Consider the following 26,565-nt stretch of genomic DNA (forward strand, 5'->3'; position numbering starts at 1 on the left):
TGTAGGCACCATGCTCCCCCACATAAACCATTTTTTCATATGGGAAAAGGATCTCTACTTGGTAGTGTTTCCTATGCCCTCTCACAGGGCACTGTGAGATGACGCCTCTGCCCCCTGGATAGATATGTATACCCAGGCGTGCTCCCCCACTGACCCAGACACTTGTGTAGAGACCATGCGACCAATTAGAGGTCTCTTGCCCTTTCCATATATATATGGAAAAGGCTCTCTAAACCAAAGGCATACACTATGCCTTCTCATATAATAATATTTTAAAAGTAAAAGAAATAATGTTTAAGAAAATAAAAATGAGAAAGTGTAGAGTGCCCGACTTGCTGAGAGAATCTTTTCCCATATATATAAATGGAAAGTAGTGTTTTATCTAGGAGTGTACCTATGCCAGCACTCCCACTTGTCTATCTCTCTTCTCAAAACAAGGGGGTAGATGTATCTTTTCATATGGGGAAGAGAGAGATAGACTCATAGGAGTGCTGGTGAGGGCCACTGTCCTGACAGAGTTCTTTTTATATATATATATATATATAGAGAGAGAGAGAGAGAGAGAGAGTCTGAGGCAATGTTCTTTGCCCAGAAACGCGCAGGGGTACAGGCATGCCATGGGGCGGTCATTTCATCATTCAGGGGGGTGAGGGCCGTGAGGCGATCATTTTGCCCTCCCCCGCGTGTCCCAGGAAGAGAACATTATCCCGTATAATCTTCCAAATTTTCTTTTCTATTATTCTCATTTCGTGATAAACAAACAAAGTCTTAAGCAACCAAACGCAGCGACTCCCTCTTGCTCTCCCTCGTTCACAAGCTTTCCTCACTCAGTTTCTCCACATGAATATCGGCCTGTTCTCCTTACATGGAGCTTTTCCTCCCCACGAGTCTCTCCACAACCCCCAGTGTGCCCTTGTCCCATTCTTCTTCTGTGAAACTTTACTGCAATGGCTTTCTCTCTCGTCAGAGTAAACTACATAGAAAATCTAATCTTATGACTATACCTCTCCGGATTGAGCAAGATTGGACGTTGAAGGGTCATCTCAACGAAGAATCTACTGTGGATTGCGATAATTTTTGGGGGGATTCGAAGAACTATGTTGAAGTGATTGCAATCGGCAGCAGGAAAGATGCCGTTATCGATTTCTGTCTGGAGTCTCCTTTCCGGTCATCGTCTCCTAGATTCTGGTATTCAAATTTCATACTGTGTTTTATTATCTCGTTGTTGTCTCTAAATCTGTGCTTTTGAATTTTGAGAAATTGGTGGGAACTGGGGTTTTGAAATGAAACTCTGACTATTAGCTGAAAAGATGTAATAAATCTGACTATTAGCTGAAAAGATGTGATAAAATTTGAAAACAGCTCGTATTATGATGACATATTTTACTCCTACATATTGGATTCTTTTTGTTAAATGAGGACTAACTGGATATCTTAGGCACTTCTTTTCACACGTTAACAGCATTAACATGCAAATATGCAATGCCTTGACACGTAACGCCCGAAGACTTCAGAGCTGATAGATTTCTGAATCCAACTACAGACATCTTGCATTTGTAGTCCATAGTTCAATGGGATAATGAGTCCACACTCCACTCTGATGAGTTTACCTTTTAGTTTCTATAACTCAATTCAGCTAAGCTTTTTTCCAGATAAATTGGGTAGATCCTGTTTCCCCATTCAACTCTGTTTAAACTTGAAAACCATTACTCAACCCTGTTTAAACTTTCCAATAAAATTTTCATGCCTTCTCCATCAATGGAACCGCCAACTTCAACTGAACCATGTTGATCTTAATACCATCAAGGTTGCTTCCCCTCTGCCGGCCCCCATAGCTGGCCTCCCTGTGGTGGTCCAGTCACCCTCTAGACCCCACCCTTCCCATCCATCCCCCCATCTCCTAACCGATCATCTCCTTTCCCCAATCCCCCCCCTCTGCAAGGTTCTGCGTGGAGCATGGAAAGAGAACTTGTTCGAAACCACTGAGATATCTCGGTTTCTCAAGAAACCGAGACGAGATGTGGGTGGAGTTTAAAAAGTCACTAGTTTCGACCAGTTTTGACCTGTTTTTGACCGAAACAACCCATATTTTGCAAATTTCGACACTCGTGCCCATTGAAACTTGAGGAATCCTAGCTCGAAACCAGGACAAACTCTTATGTATGCCTAATATCATTTAAGTAAATGTTTTTATCATTTACCTAGGATATTATTCATAAATAAGCCCTATTTGAATCCAATAAAAATAGTTAACAAAAAAATTCCAAAAGGATAAAAAGTCAACCCCCCAGTTCATGAACAAAAACTGGATTTTCGGCGGTAGGTGCAATTTTCAACTTTTAAATGCTGGGGTTTTTTCTTAAATCTCAAAATTATATAAACCTTAATATGGTAAAACATTGCTAAAAACCAAAAGTATGCTAAAATATTCATTTGTTTTGATGTCTAAAAAAATATTTTCATTCACATCGTTTTTGACAGCATTCGCACACACCAAATTAAGTTTGATCGGTACATAAGTCCTTCAATATAAATCAGATTTAAGTAATCTTGGATTTGATAGATAGCTTTCCCATTCAAACAAATCCAAGATTGCTTGAATCTGATTTATATTGAAGGAGTTATGTACCGGTCAAACTTAATTTGGTGTGTGCGAATGCTATCAAAATCGTTTTGAATGAAAATATTTTTTTAGACATCAAAATAAACGAATATTTTACCGCACTTTTGGTTTTTAGCAATGTTTTACCATAATAAGGTTTATGCCATTTTTTAGATTTGAGAAAAAACTCAAGCATTTAAAAGTTGAAAATTGCACCTACCACCGAAAATCCAGTTTGTGTTCTTGAACTGGGGGTTGACTTTTTATCCTTTTGGTATTTGATTTTTAACTATTTTTATTGGATTCAAATAGGGGGTATTTGCTTATTTATGAATAATACAGTTACGTAAATGATTAAATGATATTAGACATAAATAAGTGTCTGTCTAGATAACTATGATTCTCAGTACACTGTATATACTCTAGTAAACTTTGGTAAAAAACCACAAGTACCATTTTGAGTGTTTTTTTTTTTTTTTTTTTTGGGGTGAAAATAGTTCATTGCATTGTGTTTAGAATGTAAAAAAAAATAGGCTGTATACAAATAAAAAAAAGCATTTATGGGCCTCGAAGCCACCAGCTCAAGTTGGCTTGGAAAAAATCACAGGTTTCGACCATATCTTGTTTTCTGGCTGGTCGAAACCCGAGTTTTAGAACCTTGGTATGGAGTACCCTATTTAGTCAGGCCCCTACACCCTCCCGTGAAGGTCTCCCTCTTTATTTTGTCACCCCAATCGTTGTTGGGTGCTCTAAGGTATCACAATGTCCTCTTGGATTACTCGACGATGAAACGAGCCTTTGGCATAACTCTCTGATCAGTCACTTCATTGGAAATCAACCACTGCATCATATTGTCAAGAATTCCCTTACCAAACAGTGGAGAATCCCAGGGATTGTGGAAATCTTTTTGATGGACAATGGCTTTTTGTTTTCAAGTTTTTAGACGAACATGAAAAACGACGTGCTCTTGAAGGTGGTCCATGGTAGGTAGGGCGAAAACCCATTTTCCTCCATCAATGGAATAGGCAACTTCAACTGAACCATGTTGATAATACCATCCCTGTTTGGATTTCGTTCCTTGGGCTTCCCCTTCACTGTTTGTACCTTGATGGTCTCAACATAGTAGGCTTGGTACTAGGAAACCCCCTCTGTTATGATGTTAGAACCAGCTGAAAAGACCGCCTTGCATTTATCCGTATATGCATTGAGGTCTCTGGGGACAAAGCCCTTCCAACATCCATCACCGTGCAAGGTGGGGAAGACTTCTCTTTCCTGCAACATGTTGCCTACGAATGAACCCCTCCCCACTGCTTAGTCGACCAATTATTTGGTCACGATTCTAACCTATGGTCCACAAAACCCCCTGATGATCCAGCCAGGTTCCCCCCCTCAACTTCTATTGAGACTCCTACTCCCATGAACCATCATTCCACAATTTATCCCCCGCCCCTACTATCGCTCCCTCATCAAGGCCCAAACCTCCCTTTTAGATTCTGCTCCCCTACCCATGGCAGGCCAAGATTCCGTCACCGCAGAAACCTGTGATTGCAGTGGCGACGTAAGTTTAGTCCCACATCGCCCGTTGAGGTTGTATACTCTGGCTAATATGTGATCCTATACCCTCACTTGTGTAACCGGTTTTACGGGTCGAGGGCGCGGTCCTTACTTGGTATCAGAGCTAGCGCTCAATGGGGGGTGTGATTGCAGTGGCTACGTAAGTTTAGTCCCACATCGCTCGTTGAGGTTGTATACTCTGGCTAATATGTGATCCTATACCCTCACTTATGTAACTGGTTTTACTGGTCGAGGGCGCGGTCCTTACTGCTACGTAAGTTTAGTCCCACATCGCTCGTTGAGGTTGTATACTCTGGCTAATATGTGATCCTATACCCTTACTTGTGTAACCGGTTTTACGGGTCGAGGGCGCGGTCCTTACTTGGTATCAGAGCCAGCGCTCAATGGGGGGTGTGATTGCAGTGGTGCGGGACCTGTAAAACCGGTTACACAAGTGAGGGTATAGGATCACATATTAGCCAGAGTATACAACCTCAACGAGCGATGTGGGACTAAACTTACGTAGCCACTGCAATCACACCCCCCATTGAGCGCTGGCTCTGATACCAAGTAAGGACCGCGCCCTCGACCTGTAAAACCGGTTACACAAGTGAGGGTATAGGATCACATATTAGCCAGAGTATACAACCTCAACAAGCGATGTGGGACTAAACTTACGTAGCCACTGCATGAAAGGGAGAAGCCGGCTTTTGGTTCTTTAATAGGGCATTCTTCGATCCGCTAGTCACTTCCACTGGATCAAAGCTTAGCACTGACCTCCGGTCCCAACAGATTTGCTTGCTTGCAACCTGACGAAGTTCCCAACGCTTCCACCGAGGCTCTGTTGCTCCCTATTGGTGCAATACCTATTCACCAAGCTGTCGATCTCCTATGGGATCCTTTGCAACTTGCACTGCAAGTCGTCGCCCCTCTGCTATTCTCCATTCCCCTGAACGGTCGACCACCACACTCAACCACCTGCTGTCCTCTACTCCCATGGAACTCGATAATCTCATCAACAACTCCAAGCCTCCAACACTCTCCTTTCCTCTCATATATCTCTTCTAGATATTTCCTTATAGGTGGGGCCCAATTCTCTTACCTCTACCTCTCTCGACCCTTCCTTTGGAGTAGGTCCTACCCACTTTACACGTTATGCCTCCTTGGAGCCTGCCTCTTGACCCCCGGTCCAGTGTTCTATTGGCCCAAAAACCCATTGCCATCTTTCCGTTGGGCCTCACATTTTGGGCCCCCCAATTCAAGCCCATGGGCCATTGTTGGACCACTCTGCCAACCCTTCCCCTTCTTGGCCCACTTTATCCATTACTTCCTATCCTCTCCCATCGGGTCAGGACTTGCCTTCAATCAATCCGATCCCTGAACCACTAGAAAAGCCTCTCTCTTCGCCTGCCTTGTCTTTTCTCCACCTGCAATCGGAGATTCCCGCCACCCCCTTCATGCCGTCCAGGTTATGGCGACTCTCTCCCCTCCTCCCTATTGCTCCCACTCCGCCAGCCCGTGCCTATCAGAGAAGGCAACACAGTGCCTCATTATCCAACAAATCTCATCCCAGCCCTCCTATTGAGGTGCTATTGTTGCATACCCCCAATCCTTCCGAATGAACCAAGGCATAATCTGAAACACCAGGGGCCTCAACGCCCCTTCCAAGCATGCTGAGGTGTGTTCACGTATCAAACTCCACCATCCATCTTTTTGTTGTTTGATCGAAACCAGAATCAAAGAATCCAATGCCTTCCGCATTGCTTCTACCATCTCCCCAGGTTTCGAATTACTCATCATTGTAATGGTCCGGCTATGGTTTATTTGGGATCCCTCAAAAATCCAAGCAACAATCTTATCATTGTCTTCCCAGTACCTTCATCTCATGCTCTCCGATAGCCTTGGGAGTTCTAGTTCCCTTTTTACAGCTATACATGCTTCTAATTGTCCAATTGAGAGAGTCTCTCTTTGGAGTGATCTTCGTAGTATTGGCAGTATTGCTGCTGAAGTTGGAGCCCTTCCTTGGGGCTTATGGGGGAGACTTTAATGTTGTTCTGTATGGTCATGAAAAGCAAGGTGGTGACCGTTTGGATGAGACCTCAGTTGAAGCTTTAAATGACTGCATTGAGGATATTGGAGAGAATGACCTGAGATGATCGGGTCTTAAGTTCACTTGGCATAATAGAAGAAGTGGTTATTCCCGGATTGCCTACAAGCTTGACAGAGTCCTAGTCAATGAAGCTTGGCTTTCTTCCTTTCCCTCCTCCCATGCCTCCTTTGAAACTCCAGGCATCTTTGACAATTCTCCCATGTCCCTACTTGTCCAACCCTACATCTCCTTAGGCCCTAAACCTTACAGATATTTTGACATATGGTCCTCTCACCCAGATTTCCTCCATATTGTCAAGGAAGCTTGGGACAAACCAGTCCAAGCCCACCCTTCCCCCCTCATTGCTTTTGTCAGGAAATTCTGTAATGTGAAAGGTACTCTCAAAGTGTGGAACAAAAACACTTTCAGGAATATATCCTCTTGGGTTTTGGATTGTACAGATAAGTTATCAGCTATCTAGTTGAGGCTCCAATTGGACACCCATAATGCCCTCTTGGTGGATGAAGAAAAAACAGTTTCTATGGATCTTTCCTCTCTGCTTGCTCAAGAGGAAAGTTTTCTAAGGCAAACTTCAAGAATTAAGTGGTTGGAGCTTGGTGATTCTAATTCAGCTTACTTCCATAGGTCATTGAAGTCTAAAACAAACATCAACTCCATTCCCATGTTAGTGGCATCTGATGAATCCCCTTTGCACAATGTTGAGGATATTAAAGCAGAGGTTGTTAATTACTTTAAGGAGCTGTTCAGATCATCTTCGGCTTCTGTTGGCCCCATCCTTGATAACCTCGTGAACAAATTCATCCCCAGTCATCTCATCAGTTCCCTTCAGGCAAACCCCTTTGAGGATGAAATTATAGCTGCTGTTTACTCTCACAAGGCTAATAGAGCCCCTGAGCTAGATTGATTCAGTATGAGATTTCTTTCTTCTTCATGGGACATTATTAAAAATGATCTCATCAAGTCGATCAAGAGTTTTTTCTACAACCCAAGTCAGATCAAGGGTATCAATCACTCCTTCCTTTGCCTCATTCCTAAGAAGGAAGATGCTTTCATTATGACTAACTTTAGACCCATCTCCCTGTGCAACCCTTTGTACAAGTTTGTGCCAAAGTCCTTGCTAACAGGATTAAGTTGGTGGTTGACCAGCTTGTCAGTGACAATCAGTCGGCCTTCATAGCTGGTAGAAGCATTTCGGACAACATCCTCTTTTACAATGAGATCGTTAGAGGGTTTGAAAGGAAATCCCACTCCCTGTTGCCCTCATGAAGATTGACATCCACAAAGCCTTTGACTCTTTAAGATGGGATTTTATAAGTAAGGTTATGCTTAACATGACCTTTCCTCCAGTGTTTGTGAATTGGAACCACTTCTGCATCTCCACTCCTTGCTTCTCAGTGTTGGTCAATGGCAGCCCAGCGGGCTATTTTGCTTCCTTGGTGGGAATCCGTCAGGGATGTCCTCTCTCTCCATGTCTTGACCCTAGCTCTTGAACTCCTCTCACGGAAGTATTCAGTGTAGCACAAATCAGCAGCTTATATCCTCCATTCCCAAGTGCAAGTCTATCAAGCTCTCCCACCTTGCCTTCGCAGATGATCTCATGATATTCTCCAAAGCAAGCATTGCTTCTCTAGAGGTCATTATGACTTGTTTGCAGCACTTTGAGGAAGCAGACAAGGCTAGTTTGATTGAGATGTCTGGATTCTCTATTGGTCATCTTCCGGTCAAGTGTGTAGGTTTATCATTGATTCCAGCCAGATTATTTGCTCACCATTATACTCCCATGCTAGATACCATTCAGAAGAGGCCACAACTTTGGAAAGGCAAGCTTCTCTCCTATGCTAGCATATTATATTTATTGATTTGGTATTTTTGTACTTCCCCAATCCACCATCAAAGTGTTGGAATCTTTGATGTACACCTTCCTTTGGAAAGGATCTGATACCTTTAGATTTCTTCACCCTATTAGGTAGGCCACAGTTTGTTTCCCTAAGGAAGAGGGAGACCTTGGATTGTGAAGAATAAAAGAAGTCAATTGTGTAAGTATCATCAAGTTGATCTGGAAGCTCATGACCATGAAGAAAAGTATATGGGTTGACTAGGTCTATTCGGGCCGTCTTGGCTCTGGTTCCATTTGGACTGTTCTATTGTCTGATGCTTCTTGGGTTAGGCGCAAGATCTTATCACATCAGTCTATTGCTCTTGCTGTTATCTCTACCCAAATTGATGATGGTACCTCTATCTTTCTTTGACTGGACCATTGGCATCCTATGGGTGTTCTCCTTTGTTGTAATTTGGGAACTAGTTTAGGTATATTTTATCCTGAGGGTATACTTGTAATTTGTTCTCTTTCTTATTAGAAATAAAGCTTGGTTGTGATCCCTAGGGAGACAAGTCATCATTCTCCCAATTAATTTCATCATGGTATCCGAGTGGGAATTAGTATTGGGATCCCCACCCTAGTACCTACCCTAGTACCTATGCCACCACTGCCACTATGAAGCAACACAACAACGCCGCCTCCCTCCTCTCTCTAGACCCTATCGCTATCACTGCCAGCACCCTTCCGTCTCTCTCTTTCTCTCTCCTCTCTCGCGACTCACTCTCTTGCGACCCTTAATTACCGCCACCCTTGTCCCTTACACCTCTGCCCTCCTTTTCTCTCTCTCTCTCTCTCTCTCTCTCTCTATCTCGCGACTCCTTTCCTTCTCTTCCCCCGACTTCTCTTCTAACGCCAGGGCTCCGCCTGATGCAGTGAATGCGCTTTATGGCCAGGAATGGGAGGGGAGTTTAGTCTCACATCGGTAGGGAAGTGTGCGGCAGTTCGGCTTATGACCTTGGAAGGGCCTCTCAACCCCGAAGCTCGGGCTTTTGGGCTGGACTCTATTAAGTGGTATCAGAGCGAGTTGTCTGTGCACCGATCATGTGGGGGCCCATGGCCCAAAGCTGGGGGAGTTGATGTAGTGAATGTACTCTATGGACAGGAATGGGAGGGGAGTTTAGTCCCACATCGGTTGGATAGTGTGCTGCAGTTTGGCTTATGACCTTGGAAGGGCCTCTCCACTCTGAAGCTCGGGCTTTTGGGTTGGACGCCATTACCGCCTTCCCTCCTCTTCTTAGGGGGCCTTCTACATGACCTAACCCTCGGTGGTTCTCTTTTTTCCCACCGAGGGCCCTTTTTTGTGTTTGGTTTGCTTCTTATGACCTAAATCAGCGATTCCTTTTTTGCTGGAGTTTTCCCCTTTGATGCTCCTTTACTGCAGCCTTGTTTCCACCTTTATCTTGCTGTAGTGAGCGGTTGGGATTACTTTTTGATCAGCAATCATGTTCATATATAGTACCATCTCAACTAACACTGAAGGAATGAGTCGTAACACATCTTAGCGAGTTTCCGTCATTCCCTGTTAGCTACATCAAGTTGGATGGCAGCAACTATTTGATGTGGTCATGCTCTTGCTTCCTGTCTATTGCTGCTCGTGGCTTTACCGGGTACCTTACGGGTGGCATTGAGAAGCCTACGACTGCTGGTCCTCAGTTGCAGAAATGGATTTCCGATGATTCTCTTGTCATGTCATTTTTAATTAATTCTATGCAACCTTCTATTACCCCTGGCCATCTTCTCTTAGAATCTATTGAGAAGATTTGGAAGGCTGCCAAGGAGACATTCTCAGGTTGGATATGCTGCCCAAGTCTATGAGTTACGCAAGAGAATTCATGGGACCACCCAGAAGGAGATGTCCTTGTCCCAATACTATTCTGAGTTGCGCAGCATGTGGCAGGAACTCGACTTCTATGAGACCTTTTAGGCTGCATGCTCTACCGATGCTACTAGCTTCAAGAAACGTGAAGATATGATTAGTGTTTATGATTTTTTGGCCGGACTGAATGTGGAGTATGATCATATACGGTCCTAAGTTCTCAGTTGGGACCCTTTCCCTTCCTTGGAGCAGTCCTATGCTCTTGTTCAGCTTGAGGAGAGCCGGCAGACAGCCATGCTACAACCTGTTTCACAGGAGAGATTAGCTCTCTACACTGGCTCTGGTTCTCAGTCCAGGGATGTTTCCACTCGTTCTGCTGGTCGTCCTTCATCTGATCGGGATGGTTCCATTCATGATCCAATGAAATGTGAGTATTGTGGAAAGGAACGCCACACGAAGGAGTTTTGTTAAAAGTTACACGGCCGTCCCACCTCTACATGTGGGCGTGGTCGTGGCCATGGACGTGGTGCTTTGGACCTAGCTCATGCACACCATACCGAGGTGATTCCTCCCGCATCTACGGATGGCTGGCTTTCCCAGGATGAGTTGCTGGTTCTCCGCTGTTTGATGTCCAAGTTGGAAACTTGGAACCCACTTCCTCATCATCACCATTTCTTGCTGCATCTGCCACATTTGGTTCGACCTCTTCTGCCTCCAACTTTGTGCATTCAGGTATCTCTTTTATTTATCATTATGCTTCTGCTATCTCCTCTCCTTGGATAATTGACTTCGACGCCACAGATCATGTGACTGGTTTCTCTAGTCAATTCTCTACTTTTTATCCAGGTTCAGGTAAAGAACGTGTTCGGGTTGCTGATGGCTCCTTTTCCTTTGTCTCGGGGAAAGATCCATTTAGTGTTCCACCTGTCTACCTTTAGCATCTGTTCTTCATATTCCCAATTTTTCTACTAATCTTCTTTCTATTTGTAGCATCAGTCGAGACTTGAATTGTAAGGCCACCTTCTTTCCATCTCACAGTGTGTTTCAGGACTTGGTGACAGGGAGAACGATTGGGAGTGATAGATTGAGTGGTGGTTTATATCTGCTAGAGGGCACTCACCTTGTGGCTTCAACTCTTATCCCTCAGGCACATCAGTTGGATTCGTCTACTTCTGCTTCTGCCTTATTAGAGTTACATCGGTGTTTAGGCTACCCCCTTCTTAGGACTTTATCTCTTATTTTTCCTAATTTATTTCAGAAGTGTAATCCTAATGACTTTTTTTTTTGTGATGTTTGTGTTTTTGCCAAGAAAAATCATGTTGTTTACCTTCTTTCAGATAATATAAGTACCAACCTTTTGTTTTAATTCACTTTGATACTTAGGGTCCTTCTCGTTGTGTCTATTTTTGGTTATCGTTATTTTGTTACTTCTATTGATTGCCATTCTCGTGCTACTTGGGTATATTTGTTGCATTATAAGAGTGAGGTGTTTCATTGCTTTCAGCTTTTTCATTGTATGATTAAAACCAGTTTAGTGCTATTTGCAAGGTTCTCTGCAGTGATAATGGTCGGGAATATTTTGAGGGCTCTTCTCAGTCCTATCTTGCTGTTGAGGCCATCATTTATCAGACTAGTTGTGTAGATAATATTGCGCAAAATGGTGTCGCGGGAAGACACCTTCGCATTATTACCATCAGGCACAACAATATGAGCTAGTGGTGTAATCCACTCTGAGCGACCATGTTTAGCCCAACATGTGCCAATGCTATGATTGGGCTTGCTACAAAAAGTACATTGTCTGGAGGGTCGGTTACTCTGCTGGCCACCTGTACTTCTGTCCCCACCGCCACAACCTCTCCACTAGCCACACCGTTTCCCAAAGAAGTTAGAGCCTCGGCCACAACCAACAACAAATGCAAAACTCTCTTTAGGAGAGGGTGAGGTATCAACTTTGGAAGGAGTAACAAACTAACAATACGATGAAGATGTGCAAAAGACTCATTGAAGGAACCTTTTCCCCAGCAAACAATTGACTCTTAACAGACTGATAATCAAGATTTAATCAGGTCATAAACTTGGCAACATTGAACTCTTCTTGCTGAAGTTGTAACTGTTCCAGATTAGTAGTAAGAGGCTGATGAATATTGAGCTCCTCTCATATATTCGTAAAAGCATTGAAGTACCCATTCAAAAAGACCTGTCCTCCTGCTTGAAAGTAAATAGTTTATCATATAAATCAAAAACACGGGATATATTATTCTCTTGGGAGAAGGTTTGCTTCAAGTCATACCACACTCCTTTAGCAGTGGGGTGGAACATTACATTTGCTGCAATAAATTGATCCATACTGGTTCCACAACCATATAAGGAGATCATAGGCTTTTATGTCAGCAGGTTCTTTGGAATCAGCATAAGGAGGGTCAGAATGGAGTTCCTTCAACTTCCCTTTTGCATTAATATAAACCGTAACTGCTTGAGCCCACAACAGATAGTTACCAACTCCATTGAGTTTGATAGTGGTGATCTGAACACTGAAATTGTCTGAAGTAGATTTGGGATCAGCCATGATGCACAAACCTCACAAGGAAACCAACAATCGGCAACAATAGTAGAGACAAACAGTAGAAAACAAACGGCTGACCAGCAATAATATTCTGTAAAGAATTGATATACGGAATCCTCTGATATGTCTCCCAGTGCAGGGATAGATAGAAGAACAATAGTGGATACAAACCCCACTCGATAAGACTGATCTGATGAAAACCAATGAAACAATAGCAAAAACTCCCAAATCAGTCAATATAGTCCCTGAAACAATAGAGTGATATGCTGCTTGGATGCAGAGTAATTGCAGGAAAAAAAAAATTCAGAACATGCTGTGCTGCCAGTGATAAACCTTCAATAAACTTGATGTAGGTGAATAAATAACTCTATAGAAATTCTTCCGCAAGGTGCAATCTTCATGTAGATAGAATAATTGAAGAGAACCCTAGTTTTCAATCAACATAACTAGGGTACTCCATTGCAACCTAATGGTTGCAGGTTCAAGTTGGGAAACAGCCTCTCCGTGTAGCGGGGGTAAGGCTGCATACGTTATAACCCTCCCCAGACCCTGTAGTGGCGGGAGCCTCGTGCACTGGTATGTCCTTTTTTTTATAACTAGGTCTTAATCGATTAAAATTGCAGCTAAGGTGGCTGCACGCCACAAGAGAGAAATCTAACTAAGACCCTCAAAACAATATGGTTTGTGATTGCAAATACTGATCAAGAGAGTTCTGATACCATGTAACAATACCAGAAACAAACAACAGTAACCACAATCAAGGATGGAAGAAAGAAGAAGAGAGGAGATTGCCAAAGAGAAAAGCAGTCGATAGATTGGCAGACTCCCTCCATCGTATATAAATAGTAATCAAAACCAATTATAAAGCATAGTCCTTGCGGAAATAGAAAAGTAGAAATCCAAGTCTAACTCTCTAACTTAGGAAAGAAAGTACTAGTCTAACTAGGACCACTAGGAAAGTAAAATACAAAGGAAACTCAAGATATACCACAATAGGGACACTTCCCCTATCATGGTTAATTACAAACAGAATATTCTATCACAGGGGAGGGACAAGAATACCCCCACGGTACATTAACAGTTTTCATTCCTTCACTAACTTATGACAGAGAAGAACATGCTCATGCTGTAATCCTTTTTAAAATTTTAATTTAATTTTACGTTACTTTGCCCCTTGGTGGCAAAGCTTCTGGACTGTTCTCTGTTGATGTATGTGAAGATCCTTTTTAAGAAATTCTCAATTTCATTCTCCATACCATTTGAAGGTGAGGGGATTGATGTTCTCTCCTTTTTCTTTTCACTGATGAACCAACTATTATGGTTAACGAAATAAAATTCTTATTAAAAAATGCTATATATATATATATATATATATATATTTGATTATATTACCTGCTTAATTGCAACTTCTTCAAAAAAGATGTATGGTATAGCTTTTATTCACTTATACTCTTTGTCTTGTGAATTGTACTGTAGGAATATCATCCTGAAAGATTTGCTGAATTTGCAGTTATTACAGAGGTCCATTGGAGAAGGTGTGGACCCCATTCTTATTAGCTTTACCCTGTTCTTAATTTGGGTGGGGGGGGGTGTGATATGTGCACATTTGTGGCTGAATATGTAGACATTTTATTTTCTTCTACAAATAGACAAATTCCTTTGAAAAGCTTAACAAACTTCCTATTGTAAGCCAAAAAAAGATGTTAGTATTTGATGTGGAAAAGAAATCCAAGGCTTTCTAGTGATTTGAGGTAAAATCTTTCCTTATATCAACCCAGAAAACTTGAATAAAAATTTCATAGAACTTCAAAATTTTCTTGTATAGGAAAAAAATAGTCGAATTGGTACATGTCGCAGTGGTTTTCACTAATCTGATAGTCTTGATTGACAGGTCTGATCCCTAGCATAATTGGTTTACATTATGCAAAGAAAGATGGAGTTTTGTCATATCTTTATCCTTCACATGCATTAAAACATGAATTCGTATCCTCCATCCACTACACACTATTAAGAATAAAGTTTATGAAAGAATTGTCTTCATGGTACTAGTCTCAGGACACATGGAGTTTTGTGTCTGCTTACTAATTCTGTTGTGCTGCATCATAAACTTTATCACTTGGACATTTCATGTACCCCTGGCATACCCATTTCAACACTATATGACATAGCATGAGTATGAGTATGTGTTTGACACACACCTGGCAGTTGGATATTTGGGCATGGATGCAAAGAATAAGAAGATAAACTACCCTTGACAACCCTCACCACTTTTTAACATATATATTTTAGCTGAGTGCCAATACCAGTAGGAATACAATTATCCATTTTTGGACACTCCCCCTTCCCCCAACTTCTAAGTTGTAGAAGTCAAGTGGATCTGACTTCTTGACATATACCGAAATCCGTATAAACATGGATCATGAATGTATTTGAGGAGGTGAGCTTTTCCATCTTCTTCATTTATGCACTTTCTTTTTCACAAGTTCCATTTTATGTTAAACTTGTTTCCTTTATCTCTTCAGGTTTTGTACTGCGGAATGTGGAAGGCCCAGTATCGCTGCAGTCTTGTCCTCGAGTTCTTGTCCTTGTTTGTACAACTGTTACCTCTTATCTATTCATCAATTTATTTTTTCCTGTCTCTATGTTTCTAGATACTTAAATGGTATTGTCATTTGTTTCCTGCTTGAAAACATCTGAAGATGTTCAGTAATGGTTTGATTGTGCTCGTTGATAGTGTGGAGCTGGTTGGTAAAATGAGACTCGAAAGGCTTAGGATTGCTAAACAAACAATTAATGTAAGCTTAGTTGTAAATTTCGCTTTGGTAGCTGTTTCGGTGTAATCATCAAAATGGAACTTTTTGCCTTTTTGGTATCTCGGTTATTTCAGTGGAACTTTTTGGTAAAATTTTATATAAATAATATATTATAACTTGAATACACAACCTTTACATTATTATCTAGAATATTATTTCACCATGAAAAAAATTTAGGATATTGATCCAACAAAGACCATTTGATATGTTAATTTTCAATTTTGAATAGTAAATTAGACAAAAAAAAAAAATATTCCATGTTTGTTACTTGCATACTAAACACAATAACCAAATGCATTGATGAACGTACAAAGATTATTAGTATATACTGTGAATTTTGATTAAGAAAAATAGATTGTTAGCCTACATATTGTCTGCCACATCCGCACAGAAAAAGAAGTTTTATTAAAAAATGGGCCCAATTTTCGCCATGTTTCAAAAAGAAAAGGGATGCCACGCATGGTTTAAAGTATCGGCCGATACAATACGATATGAACTGATATGTATACGTATCGGTATCAGCCGGTACCGATACGTTTCTTTTTTTTTTTTTTTTTTTTAAATAGAAAATGGTGTGTCTTGGTTGGTATCGTATTGTATAGACCGATACGGACCGATATTTACGATACATACGCTAAAGGGTTCTGTGAGTATCAATACGGTCGATACCAACCGATACATGTTGATACGACCATCAAAGGCCCATGTGACTATTAGACTATGATTTTTTTTTTTTTTTGAGATCAGAGATTGAAGGAGTTTTCATAGAAAAAAGGTTGGTTTCACAAAAACATGATCTTTGTGTTTAAAATTTAAATCATGGTTTTTAATCCTATTTTGTGCTATAAATCGATAGATATAGGTAAAACTAAGTTAATTGATGCATCAATCTTGATCATTTGCAAGGATTTGTACTCAAATCAATGAAAGTTTCTTGTCTCGTTATATGTTGTTCTCCATTTTAGTGTTTATGCATGATACATGTTATATATTGCTTATTTAATTGTCTTTTTGCTCCAAAAGATTATTTCCATGGTATATGGACCATTTCCATGTGTATCTGTAGCGTACGATACGTATCTAAGATACGATCCTCTTAAAATCACCCTTCCAATATGATACCTGACACGGATACTTTAAACCTTGATGCCACGTAGTTATCACTCTTGACTTCATGTCTGTCTAGTTAGGACATAGCCTCTACATCAGCTCTCCTCTGAAAGAACTCGACGCCGTTGAGTTCAGATGAGGTCCAAGAATGCCGTTCGACTCAACTCTCCGGAGGAAATATGTACCAGTTTTCCGCTTGAGTTTGATAGATGGAAGATCCTTCGCCAGAAGAAACGTCATCTCAAGCCCACCATGCTGAAAGAAATGTATTTTCATAACCACAGTGGTTGGCCTTCTTGTCATACAACCATGGGTGTCTGAGAAGAATGTGGCAGACTTTAGAGGGAGGATATCACACTTAGGGATGTAAATGAATAGCCGAAATCCATTTCCGTATCCGTGTCCGTATCCGTTTAGCACTATCCGAATCCGTCCGAAAGCTAAACGGATGCGGATGCGGATAGGCTATAGCTATCCAAAAAGCTATATTTACATGTAAACGGATAAAATATCCGATCTGTATCCGTGTCCGTATCCGTTTAGCACTATCTGAATCCGTCCGAAAGCTAATCGGATGTGGATGCGGATGCGGATATAGCACTATCCGAGCCGAATCCGATCCGTTTACATCCCTAATCACACTGCACCTGATCAATCAATCCACCAGTGAAGTACTTGAGCAAACACCTTTCATTAATCTTGAGATTTGTGTTGTTCAACCATGCAACCTTGTAGGGATTCCGCTGAAGCTCTGTCTTCAAACCCAACTTGCAAACAACATCTTCAAAGACAGCGTTAGTGCAATGGCCACTGTCAATCACCATAGTACACAAGCTGTCACTGCATCGCGTCCTGGTCTGAAAGATACTGTTATGATGCCTATCTTCCTTGTCAGTAACCTTTTGTGTAGTGAAGAGAGGACGAATAACATAGTACTGCTGACGCTCACCGTCGCTATCACTGCCATCTACCTCAATAGGCTTATGCTTACACTCAGCCTCCAGAAATATTGTCTCGTTCCTCTGTTACTCTGAAGCTTTAATCATGACATGAGTTCTTTATTAGTAGAAGTGAGTAGATGGTTAGGTCAATGTGCAGAGAAATGTCTGAACCCCTTACATGTAAAACATTGTAGCTCACCCCACGGCTTCGAAGGAGGTCTATCGGACCTACGGTGAGGTGGAGAATAAGGTCTGTCTGAACCTCGCTGAGGTGGGGAGTAATGACGCACCGTTTGTGAAGATCCCATTGAAGAACCACTAGCTTGTGGTTCACTAACCGAAACTGATTTTTCCTAAAAAGAAGACTGTTGAGGGTGGGAGTTATCACCTTTTGTAATATATGATGGTAAAATCCCTATGAGTTTAAGGCCTCCTCAGACTTTTCTCAACCTGATATGCCACCAAAACTGTGTCCTCTATAATAGGCAGTCTACTAGCTGCAAGTGCGGCATTGATCTGTGGATGCAAGCTGTTGCAGAACTGCACCACCATGACCTCCTCATCCCACTCAAGCTCACCATGCGTGGCTGAGTAATAGAACCTGACCACATACTCCTCAACTAACATACTATCTTGTCTCAACTGTACAAATATGAGGTATACATTCTGCTTAGTTGGTCAGCAGGAATCTCTCGTGTAACGCATCTCGCATCTCAGCCCATGTAGTAACTAGCCCAAGACCTCGAGTCTAGTTCTACTGTTGGTGTTTGATCCACCAGACCCGAGCCGTGCCTTTCAACTTACCCTCTGCAAACAATAATCCTGGCCTTTGTCAAGCCGTACCATCAGAAGAAAAGGCTCAAACTATGAAACCAGTCAAGGTACCGCTCTGGGTTGTGGTCCCCATAAAAATCAAGGATGTCCAGCCCCATATGGTGGTGGTGGTGGTGCAGGTGGTGTAACATGTGGCGGTGGTGGTAAGAGTGGCCGTGAGTGGTGGTAGGATGACGTGTAGCGAGTCCTGTGTAACAGAGTTGGAAGAATCCCCCGATAGCATGAGACTCATTCCTTTCTCAAAAGCTGTCATCCTATCAATGGACGGTTGCAAAGTTGCCATCATTTTCTATAGAGAATTGACATTGCTATTGAGAGTGTTGACACTACCCAGTAGTGAGTTAGTGGTAACCTCTAAAGTGGTCACTCATTCAGTTCAAACTTTACCCTTCTCTGATCTGGCATGTCTTTCCAGTCTAAGAGCTTTTCTAAGCTATTAAGCCAGTCCAGAAATTTTTCGGGGTTGAGTCTCCCATAAAACTCAGGAACATCACCCCTAATGCCTCCTTCGTACGCGCATCTAAGGCTTGAATACTGCGCTCATCCCATCACAAGTTCTCTGATTCTGCATAAGATCCTCCTTCTGATTGTCCTTACTACAGATTACGCTCCGAAAGTCGGCGATAAGCAAGAAGAGAAGAGAAGAATTTGAAAGAAGAAAAGAGAAGTCCCGAGAAGTACTGAACTTAGCCTTTCTCTAGTAGCTTCGCTACCTCCTTCCTCACTATGCTTCGCTTGACTTGAGTTAGGAAGAGTCATATTCCTATTAAAAAACTCCCTGTAATGCTTGTATTCCCTTACTGAATGGAAGGAACGGTAATCCTACTCGCTTTTGTTTTTAGAGTACTCATGGGCTTGTAGATTGCTGAGTCATCACAGCGAAGTTTCTTAATTACTTCAGGATCGTATAAGAGAGCTCGAAACCCAGTTGAGGAGTCGAGCCGATACGAAGCAGAGGCAGCAGCCCTGTGGAGTAACGGGGATGGGAATAATCAATCAATAGAATCAGTGGAGGGGATGGAACCGTCCCTGTCTTGTGAACACTGATCATAAGTGGCAAAAGCCGTCGGAATCCTCATTTTTTGTCTATAAGCTCTCCTCGCAACTGTAAGAATTTCAAATGTCTTGTTATACACTGGCCCAGATGATTACCCCTAAGGCACCGATGGACCAACACCTTTGTCTATCACCCGAATTTCTTGATTCATGGCGTTGAGTATTTTCGTGAGACATATTTCCATCGGTTTGCATTCTTTCTGCTCCAATAGTTACTAAAGCTATAGTTTCAGTTTTCCCTTATCGTGATGCTCCTTTCTTCCTTCTACTTGATAGAAATAAGGGCCCTTAGGCTTGTTCCTGTCTCAGGTATAGAAAGAATCTGTTCCTTATCTGACGTAGTTCGTTATAGTCCCTCCGTATCCCTCCCTAGCGAGCGAATTGATGAACGAGCCTATAAGCGAGTGGGCATGTTAGTACGCCCGTTATAGTTGGGGTGTTAGCGCTTTTCTTGCTGCTAGCACGGCACGGTAGCGCAGTAGTTTGATTACTGCATTAGCACAGTAGTTTTCTTTGCTGGGTGCCACTATCCAATAGCTTCGCAAAAGGCAAAGCCCAAAATGGCATAACCAAATGATTGTTTAGCCAATGATAGATTTCAGGCCACTGAATGAATCGAGGAACTATTTTTTATTTGAAGTCTGCTACAAATAGGTGGCCACTTGATATTCAATTCAGTCTAATTAGTGTGTGGGTTGGCCCCTCATTGGCATCGGCCTTGGTCCAAAATGTTTTAGCTCACAACATGACTTTACCTTATGAAAGAAAAACTGAAAAAGTCAAATTGGGCCATGTCACACGAGCGAGGCTTACCTCCCAACCTCAGCTCGCTACATATGGCCGGAGCTTCATACTTTTGTCTGTCTTTTCCATCAATGGCCTCGGGTGGTGCCGTGGTAGTACCCCAGAGCCCCTCACTCCACCTGTGCGACGATCAGGGGAGAGAGTAGCAAGACGGAATGGGATTATTGTTGAATTGTAGCCCCTTAAAAAAAAGCTTGTTAATGTATTGGCAATGGCTGTGTCACTTTCATCTTTATTGGATTCCACTGAAGAAGCTCATTATTACTTACCATGGCTGTAAGAATTTTCTCTGATACCAAAAATGGTGCAATCTGGGGCTCCAAAACCTGGTTTAGATTGCTTTGGGCCCACCCAAACACTAAAACAATTCAAGGATTATAAACAATGGAAAAACTGTAATTTTTGTAACAATCCTACACTTAATAAAAGCAAGTAGCAAGTAGTGGAAATACCATAATTTACTAGAAATTCAAAAAGCAAGTGAGTGGAGTTTATCATATTAGTGGGAGGGGCAAACCTGGAACTAAAAACAAAATAAAAGCTATACGATAATAAAGGAGAGAAAGAAGGGTATTTTGGAAACTAGAATAAATAACAAAACAAAAGGAATCGTGGGGGTGGAAGTGTTGAACTGAGATGGTCACTGAGAGGGGGGATAAATCAGTGAACACCTAAAACACTTTCCTTCAGACCTTACAATCTCAGGTGATGATTCTCTGGTTCTCGGTAACATAGTCACAATGTCTGGCACTGTGGCAGCGCTCAATCAAACACACATACACATCTGCCAAGAAGTGATTGGTTTGCGCTAACCTTTTTACCAATCACACACATACAATTGTGTGACACACCTTGCCTCTCAACCATAGGTACATACAACTCTGTGGCAAGGTCTACCTGGTGCACACCCATCCACACATACAATAAACAAGCAATCACCCACTACACAGAACTTTTACGTGATTTGGCAGTGTGCCTACATTTACGATGCAAATGGCCTGGCTTGGCCTCTGTATAATGCACAATACAATGATTCGACCACACCCACGATCAGGAGCTACAAACCCTAGTTTATGCAGCTACTACTACAAGGGAGCACTTACCCCCCGCCATAGTTATCAAGGCTTCGCCATGGCGTCCAGGCTCCTTGGTCGCCTTGGACGCCTTGGGCACCTTGCTACCATGGCGGTGTCGCCTTGGTTTTTGACCCTCTAAAACGCCATGGTCGCCTTCCCGCCTTAATAACTATGACCCCGCTACCAAGCACCCACTCTGTAGCCAAAGATTGCCCCAATTACAAGCTCATCAATATGTACAAATCTCACCCAATGGCTTAGAAGTAATGATTTAGGCAAAAACACAAACACTTAGCCTGCAATCAATTACGTAAAAGGGATCTGTGAAGGGGTTACCTACATAACCGGGTAACCTCCGGAGTTGCCGTAGATTGAACGTCTTCAATCAATGAAGCACTCCTCCTCCTCTTCCTTCTTCTCATTCTCTTCTCAAATCCTCTTTTTCTAGTCAAACTCTAGCCAAATCTTTAATGGATTTTCAATCACCTTCTTGGAACTATCAATAGAGCAGTAACCCTCTCAAGAATGGTGAATAGCAATAGGTCAAACACATGGAAGCTATCTTCAGAAAATGAGCTCATTTCTTTCTTCTCTTCTCAAATCCCAGCTAGGTATTCAAAGGCATTTCTCAACCACAAATGTGTTTGCATTTGATGAAGCTTTTAGCATTCAAGAATGGTTGATAGCATAGGATCTTCTCATTGAAGCTTCTCCTTCCTCTCTAACTTGTCTCCTCTTCTTTCTTTCGTTCTATTCTGTTCTCCACACCTTTCTATGTCATTTCCCCTCATAAATCCCGCTTTAAACATGACAAAAACAAGCCCAATTTCCGCCCCGTTCGAACTGCATGACTGGACCAGTTTCTGTGCACTGCTGGTACAATGGCTATAACTCGCTCTTCTGATATCGGATTGAACTGAGTCCGGTGGCATTAGAAAGAAGACTCACATGGTGAGGAAGACCTTGAAAACCGTGCTGCAAGTTTCTGTACCACAAACAGAGTATTCTGGTCAGTGGTCATAGCTCTGGGACAGAAATTTGAAACTATTTCTCCCTCAACCGAACTCCGATTGAGGCGATGGCATTTGAATCTCCTTTCAATGGGTCAGAGTCTTTTAGTTTTACACATTTGCACAGGAGTACAGTGCCTAAAAATCAACCCAAAGTCAAATGTACATGCACTGACTGTTCTTTGAAACAGTGTGAACCATGCATGTTTTCATACTTGTAACTCTCTCTGAATAACTCCAAATGACTTGACTCCAATTCCATTTGAAAGATCCTGGCAAATACTCCAAATCTCATGTTTTTAACTTTCGTCAGAAAATCAATGCATTACCTTCACAAATCTGCTTGAAAAAGTCCAGTTGCAAAACCATTCTGCCCTTAAGTGGCCTGGGCAGTGTTGCTACCACATGCAACTGCCAATGCTGCGTGACAATATGGAAATGTCTATATCTCTCTCGTCTGACCACTGATTGACCCGATTCTTTTTCCATATGAACGCTGATTTAGTGGGCAACAACTTTCATGTTTACGCCTTCAACCTTAGTTCAGTGTACGGATCCCAAAATCAATCTTGAAACTGATGCATATGCTGAAAGTCTGAAACTGTTACCTGAAGCATATGAGCCATGCCTGATGAACTAGTCATAACTTCCCACTCATATGTCAGATTGATCTGATAAAAATATGGTTGGAAAGCTAACTCAGAGATCTTTATTTCTCATATTTTGAGCTCCTCCAAATTCCAACTTAAGGACAGCTCAAAAAATCCCCAAAGCTGCTGTATGGTGTAGATAACATAATCTGGCACTGTGCGACATCTTCATTCGAGGCCATAGATCCCTCATTCGAGCTCGGATTGGCCAGATTTTTGAGGCATTGTAAAGCCTATTCATAAAAGTAGAGTTTTCTAGTTTTGAGCTTCAACAAAATCCTAATGAAGGATAACTTAAAACACCCATGAAGTTACTGGTCTAACATCCTTCACCTTTGGCAACACACCTCATATACTCAAAGGCTTACAACTGCCTCCTCATCTTGCCAACTACATTTGACAATTTCCAACTCATGATGATGACAATGTACCAGCCCTACTGCAACAGAGCCATCTTAGTCATATCACTAACATCTCAGCCATTGCCACTGCCACATGCCATAGCACTCACTGTAGCTCTCTGCTCTGCTGCCCTGCCTGACACAGTGTGTTGACAACAATGACTACAAGTCAACAACACCTGCTGGTGTGGTCAACAGGAAGAAAGAGGTTATCTTCTTCAACCTGTTGACGCAACAGAGAAGTGGAAACCAGAACTCGTAGAAGGAAGATAACCTCCTCAGTTGTGAGTCTTGTGGCTGATTGGGTCTAAAATTTCAGGCGTAGAATCGCCTCTCCATGTTCTATTGATTCCAGAAAGAAATAATCTCATAAATCAACTCATAGTTGATTGGTAAGTCCGAAATCAGTAACTGACAGTAAAACGATATTAGAGGAGAAACCAGATGTGATTTTCTCTTCAAACAAGGACTTTAGGATGAGACCTCCTTAGTTTGAAGTCGCCTTTGGCAAGTAAATATTATCCCCAAGCTTGAGAATAAACTGAGGGAAGTCCAACCAGTTTGCCAAGGTCTGATAGTATCAATGGACAGGGTACCGTGGATATAGAGGTGAAGAAACTGAAGGAAAAAAAAAGAAAGTAGAAGAAAGAAGATACTAGGAGAAGAAGATGAAGAGGTAGAGATCTTACTGGACGGGAAGAGGAGAGAAGGGAGAAACTGAAGGAAGGAAAGAGGGTGCAACCAGCAGTGAATATTAATGCTTGAATGATCTAAACTGATCATCCAGCCCCTTATTTATAATAATCACAAAGTACAATCAAAGTATGAATCCCCCCCAATCCTATTCCTATTAGGAATTCCCACTACGACTAGGAATCCCAAATAGAGATCGGATAGGAGGGAAAAAACAGAAAAGAAGAAAAAACTAAAACATAAAATAACTAAAACAATAAGACTAAATTACCCCTATCGGGTAAAGTAGCCCATCTCAACACTCCCCCTCAAGTTGGAGCAAAGATGCCGATCATGCCCAACTTGACTAGATTGGGATGAAACAATTTCCCAGACAATCCCTTGGTGAAGATATCAGCAAGTTGATCAGCAGATGTCACAAAGGGAATACAAATCAGCCCATTTTTTAACTTTTCTTTGATGAAATGCCTATCCACTTCAACATGCTTGGTATGATCATGTTGTACTGGATTGTGTGCTATGCTGATCACAGCCCTATTGTCGCGGTACAACATCATAGGAAGACGAATAGGAACACCAAGATCTTGTAGCAAACCTTTAAGCCAGAGTAACTCACAAATACCTTGTGCCATAGCCCGAAACTCAGCTTCGGCACTAGAACGAGCAACTACATTTTGCTTCTTGCTACGCCATGTAACAATATTTCCACCTACAAATGAGCAATATCCAGAAATAGACTTGCGATCCGCTGAACTAGCCCAATCAGCATCAGTGTATGCTTCTATCCGTAGGTGACCATGTGCAGACAGAAGAATTCCTTTTCCAGGAGATGACTTCAAATAGTGCAAGATACGAAGTACAACCTCCATATGAGAAGAGTAGGGATCATGCATAAACTGGCTCACAGTACTCACGACGACAGCAATGTCAGGACGAGTGTGTGAGAGATAAATCAGCTTCCCTACAAGTCTCTGGTACCAGCCTTTATTAACAGGCTCACCCTCTTTTTCCTTGAGTCGAACAGTAGGATCCATAGGAGTATCTGAAGGATGGCATCCTAACAACCCGGTTTCAGCCAATAAGTCTAGGACATACTTCCTTTGGGAGAGAAAAATGCCTTTAGCAGATCTGGCTACTTAAATCCCAAGAAAGTACCGTAGTTTCCCTAGATCTTTAATCTCAAATTCTTGTCCAAGGAAGGTCTTCAACCGTTTGATCTCATCACCATCATTGCCAGTAACCACTATATCATCAACGTAGATTATAAGAACAATGAGTTTTTCACCAGCCCTCTTTATAAAGAGTGTGTGATTAGCATTACTCTGCTTATAGCCCACAGAAATCATGGCCTTGTGGAATCGGCCAAACCATGCTCGCGGTGACTGCTTCAACCCATAAAGTGTACGCCTCAGCCTACACAGTTTTCCTTGATTTCTGTCGCAAGAGAACCCTGGTGGAATGTCCATATATACCTCCTCATCCAGTGCTCCATTTAGGAAGGCATTTTTTACATCTAGCTGCTGCAAATCCCATCCAAGGTCGACTGCACAAGATAATAACACACAAATAGTATTTAACTTTGCAACAGGTGTAAAGGTTTCCTGGTAATCAATGCTGTATGTCTGAGTGAACCCCTTGGCCACGAGTCGTGCCTTATACCTATCTACAGTGCCATCCACCTTCTGTTTTACCACAAACACCCATTTACATCCAACGGTTTTCTTCCCAGGTAGAAGAACCACAAGCTCCCATGTGTTATTTTTCTTCAAGGCTTCCATTTCTTCCATCATAGCTGCTTTCCACTTTCCATCTGATAGAGCTTCTTGCCAATTGTTAGGAATACGAACAGAAGAAAGAGAGGAAACAAACGCACGAAAGGATGGGGAAAGGGAGTTATAAGAAACAACATGAGATATAGGATGCTGAGTGCAAGTCCTGACACCTTTGCGAAGAGCAATAGGTAATTCAGAAGAAGGAACATTACCAGATGGAGAGGCAGGTTCTGGATTCGGGTTTGGCAATTGGATGAGTGCTGTCATCAATCCTCGGCTGAAATTCACTAATAGTCCTCTGGATAGGAGTCTGGACCGGGGTAGATTGCTCCCCCTGAATAGGGATAGTCTCCCCCTGTATAGGAACCTCTCCCCCTGACTCAGGGGGAGTACTAGGGGCAGGCCGAATTGATTCAGACTCGTGGTAAGCAGACTGTAGTAGAGGTGGAGAGTCAATAGTCAGCACATCTTCACTAACACTCTTCCCCTGAAGAGGTGGGGACACATAATATGGAACACTTTCATGAAAGACAATATCCATGCTGACAAAAGTCCGGCGGGATGGAGGGTAATAACATTTGTACCCTTTCTAGGTAGCAGAGTAACCCAAGAAAATGCAGCGGAGACTACGGGGTTCAAGTTTACCAGGGGACCTTGTATCCCTGGCATAGCAAACGCAGCCAAAAACCTTAGGTGGTACTATAAAGGAAGAAGAGCCAAGTAATAGCTCAATAGGAGCTTTAGAATTAAGAACCCGACTGGGCAGCCTATTAATTAAATAAGCTGCAGTAAGGACAACATCCCCCCAATAAAGGGAAAGGACATGGCGAGCAAATAGAAGAGCTCTAGCCACCTCCAAGAGGTGGCGGTTTTTTCTCTCA

At 42.2% G+C, this 26,565-nt stretch overlaps 1 protein-coding gene across 5 annotated transcripts in view; it reads left to right on the forward strand.

The window, feature by feature from the left end:
• Positions 1 to 793: 793 nt before the first annotated feature.
• Positions 794 to 26,565, forward strand: part of LOC122663691 (protein ACCUMULATION AND REPLICATION OF CHLOROPLASTS 3) — a 65,159-nt gene continuing 39,387 nt past the window's right edge. The window contains exons 1-3 of one of the 5 annotated variants that reach the window (XM_043859315.1): positions 794 to 1,188; positions 14,001 to 14,059; positions 15,047 to 15,111. In XM_043859315.1, coding sequence (XP_043715250.1) covers positions 866 to 1,188; positions 14,001 to 14,059; positions 15,047 to 15,111 — 447 coding nt within the window. In that variant the 5' untranslated portion in view covers positions 794 to 865. Of the gene's footprint in view, positions 1,189 to 14,000; positions 14,060 to 15,044; positions 15,116 to 26,565 lie in introns of all 5 variants that reach the window. The other 4 variants (XM_043859317.1, XM_043859316.1, XM_043859319.1 and 1 more) reach the window with 4 other exon arrangements.

The sequence above is a fragment of the Telopea speciosissima genome, chromosome 6 (genome assembly GCF_018873765.1).
Source record: "Telopea speciosissima isolate NSW1024214 ecotype Mountain lineage chromosome 6, Tspe_v1, whole genome shotgun sequence".
Taxonomy (NCBI): Eukaryota; Viridiplantae; Streptophyta; class Magnoliopsida; order Proteales; family Proteaceae; genus Telopea; species Telopea speciosissima.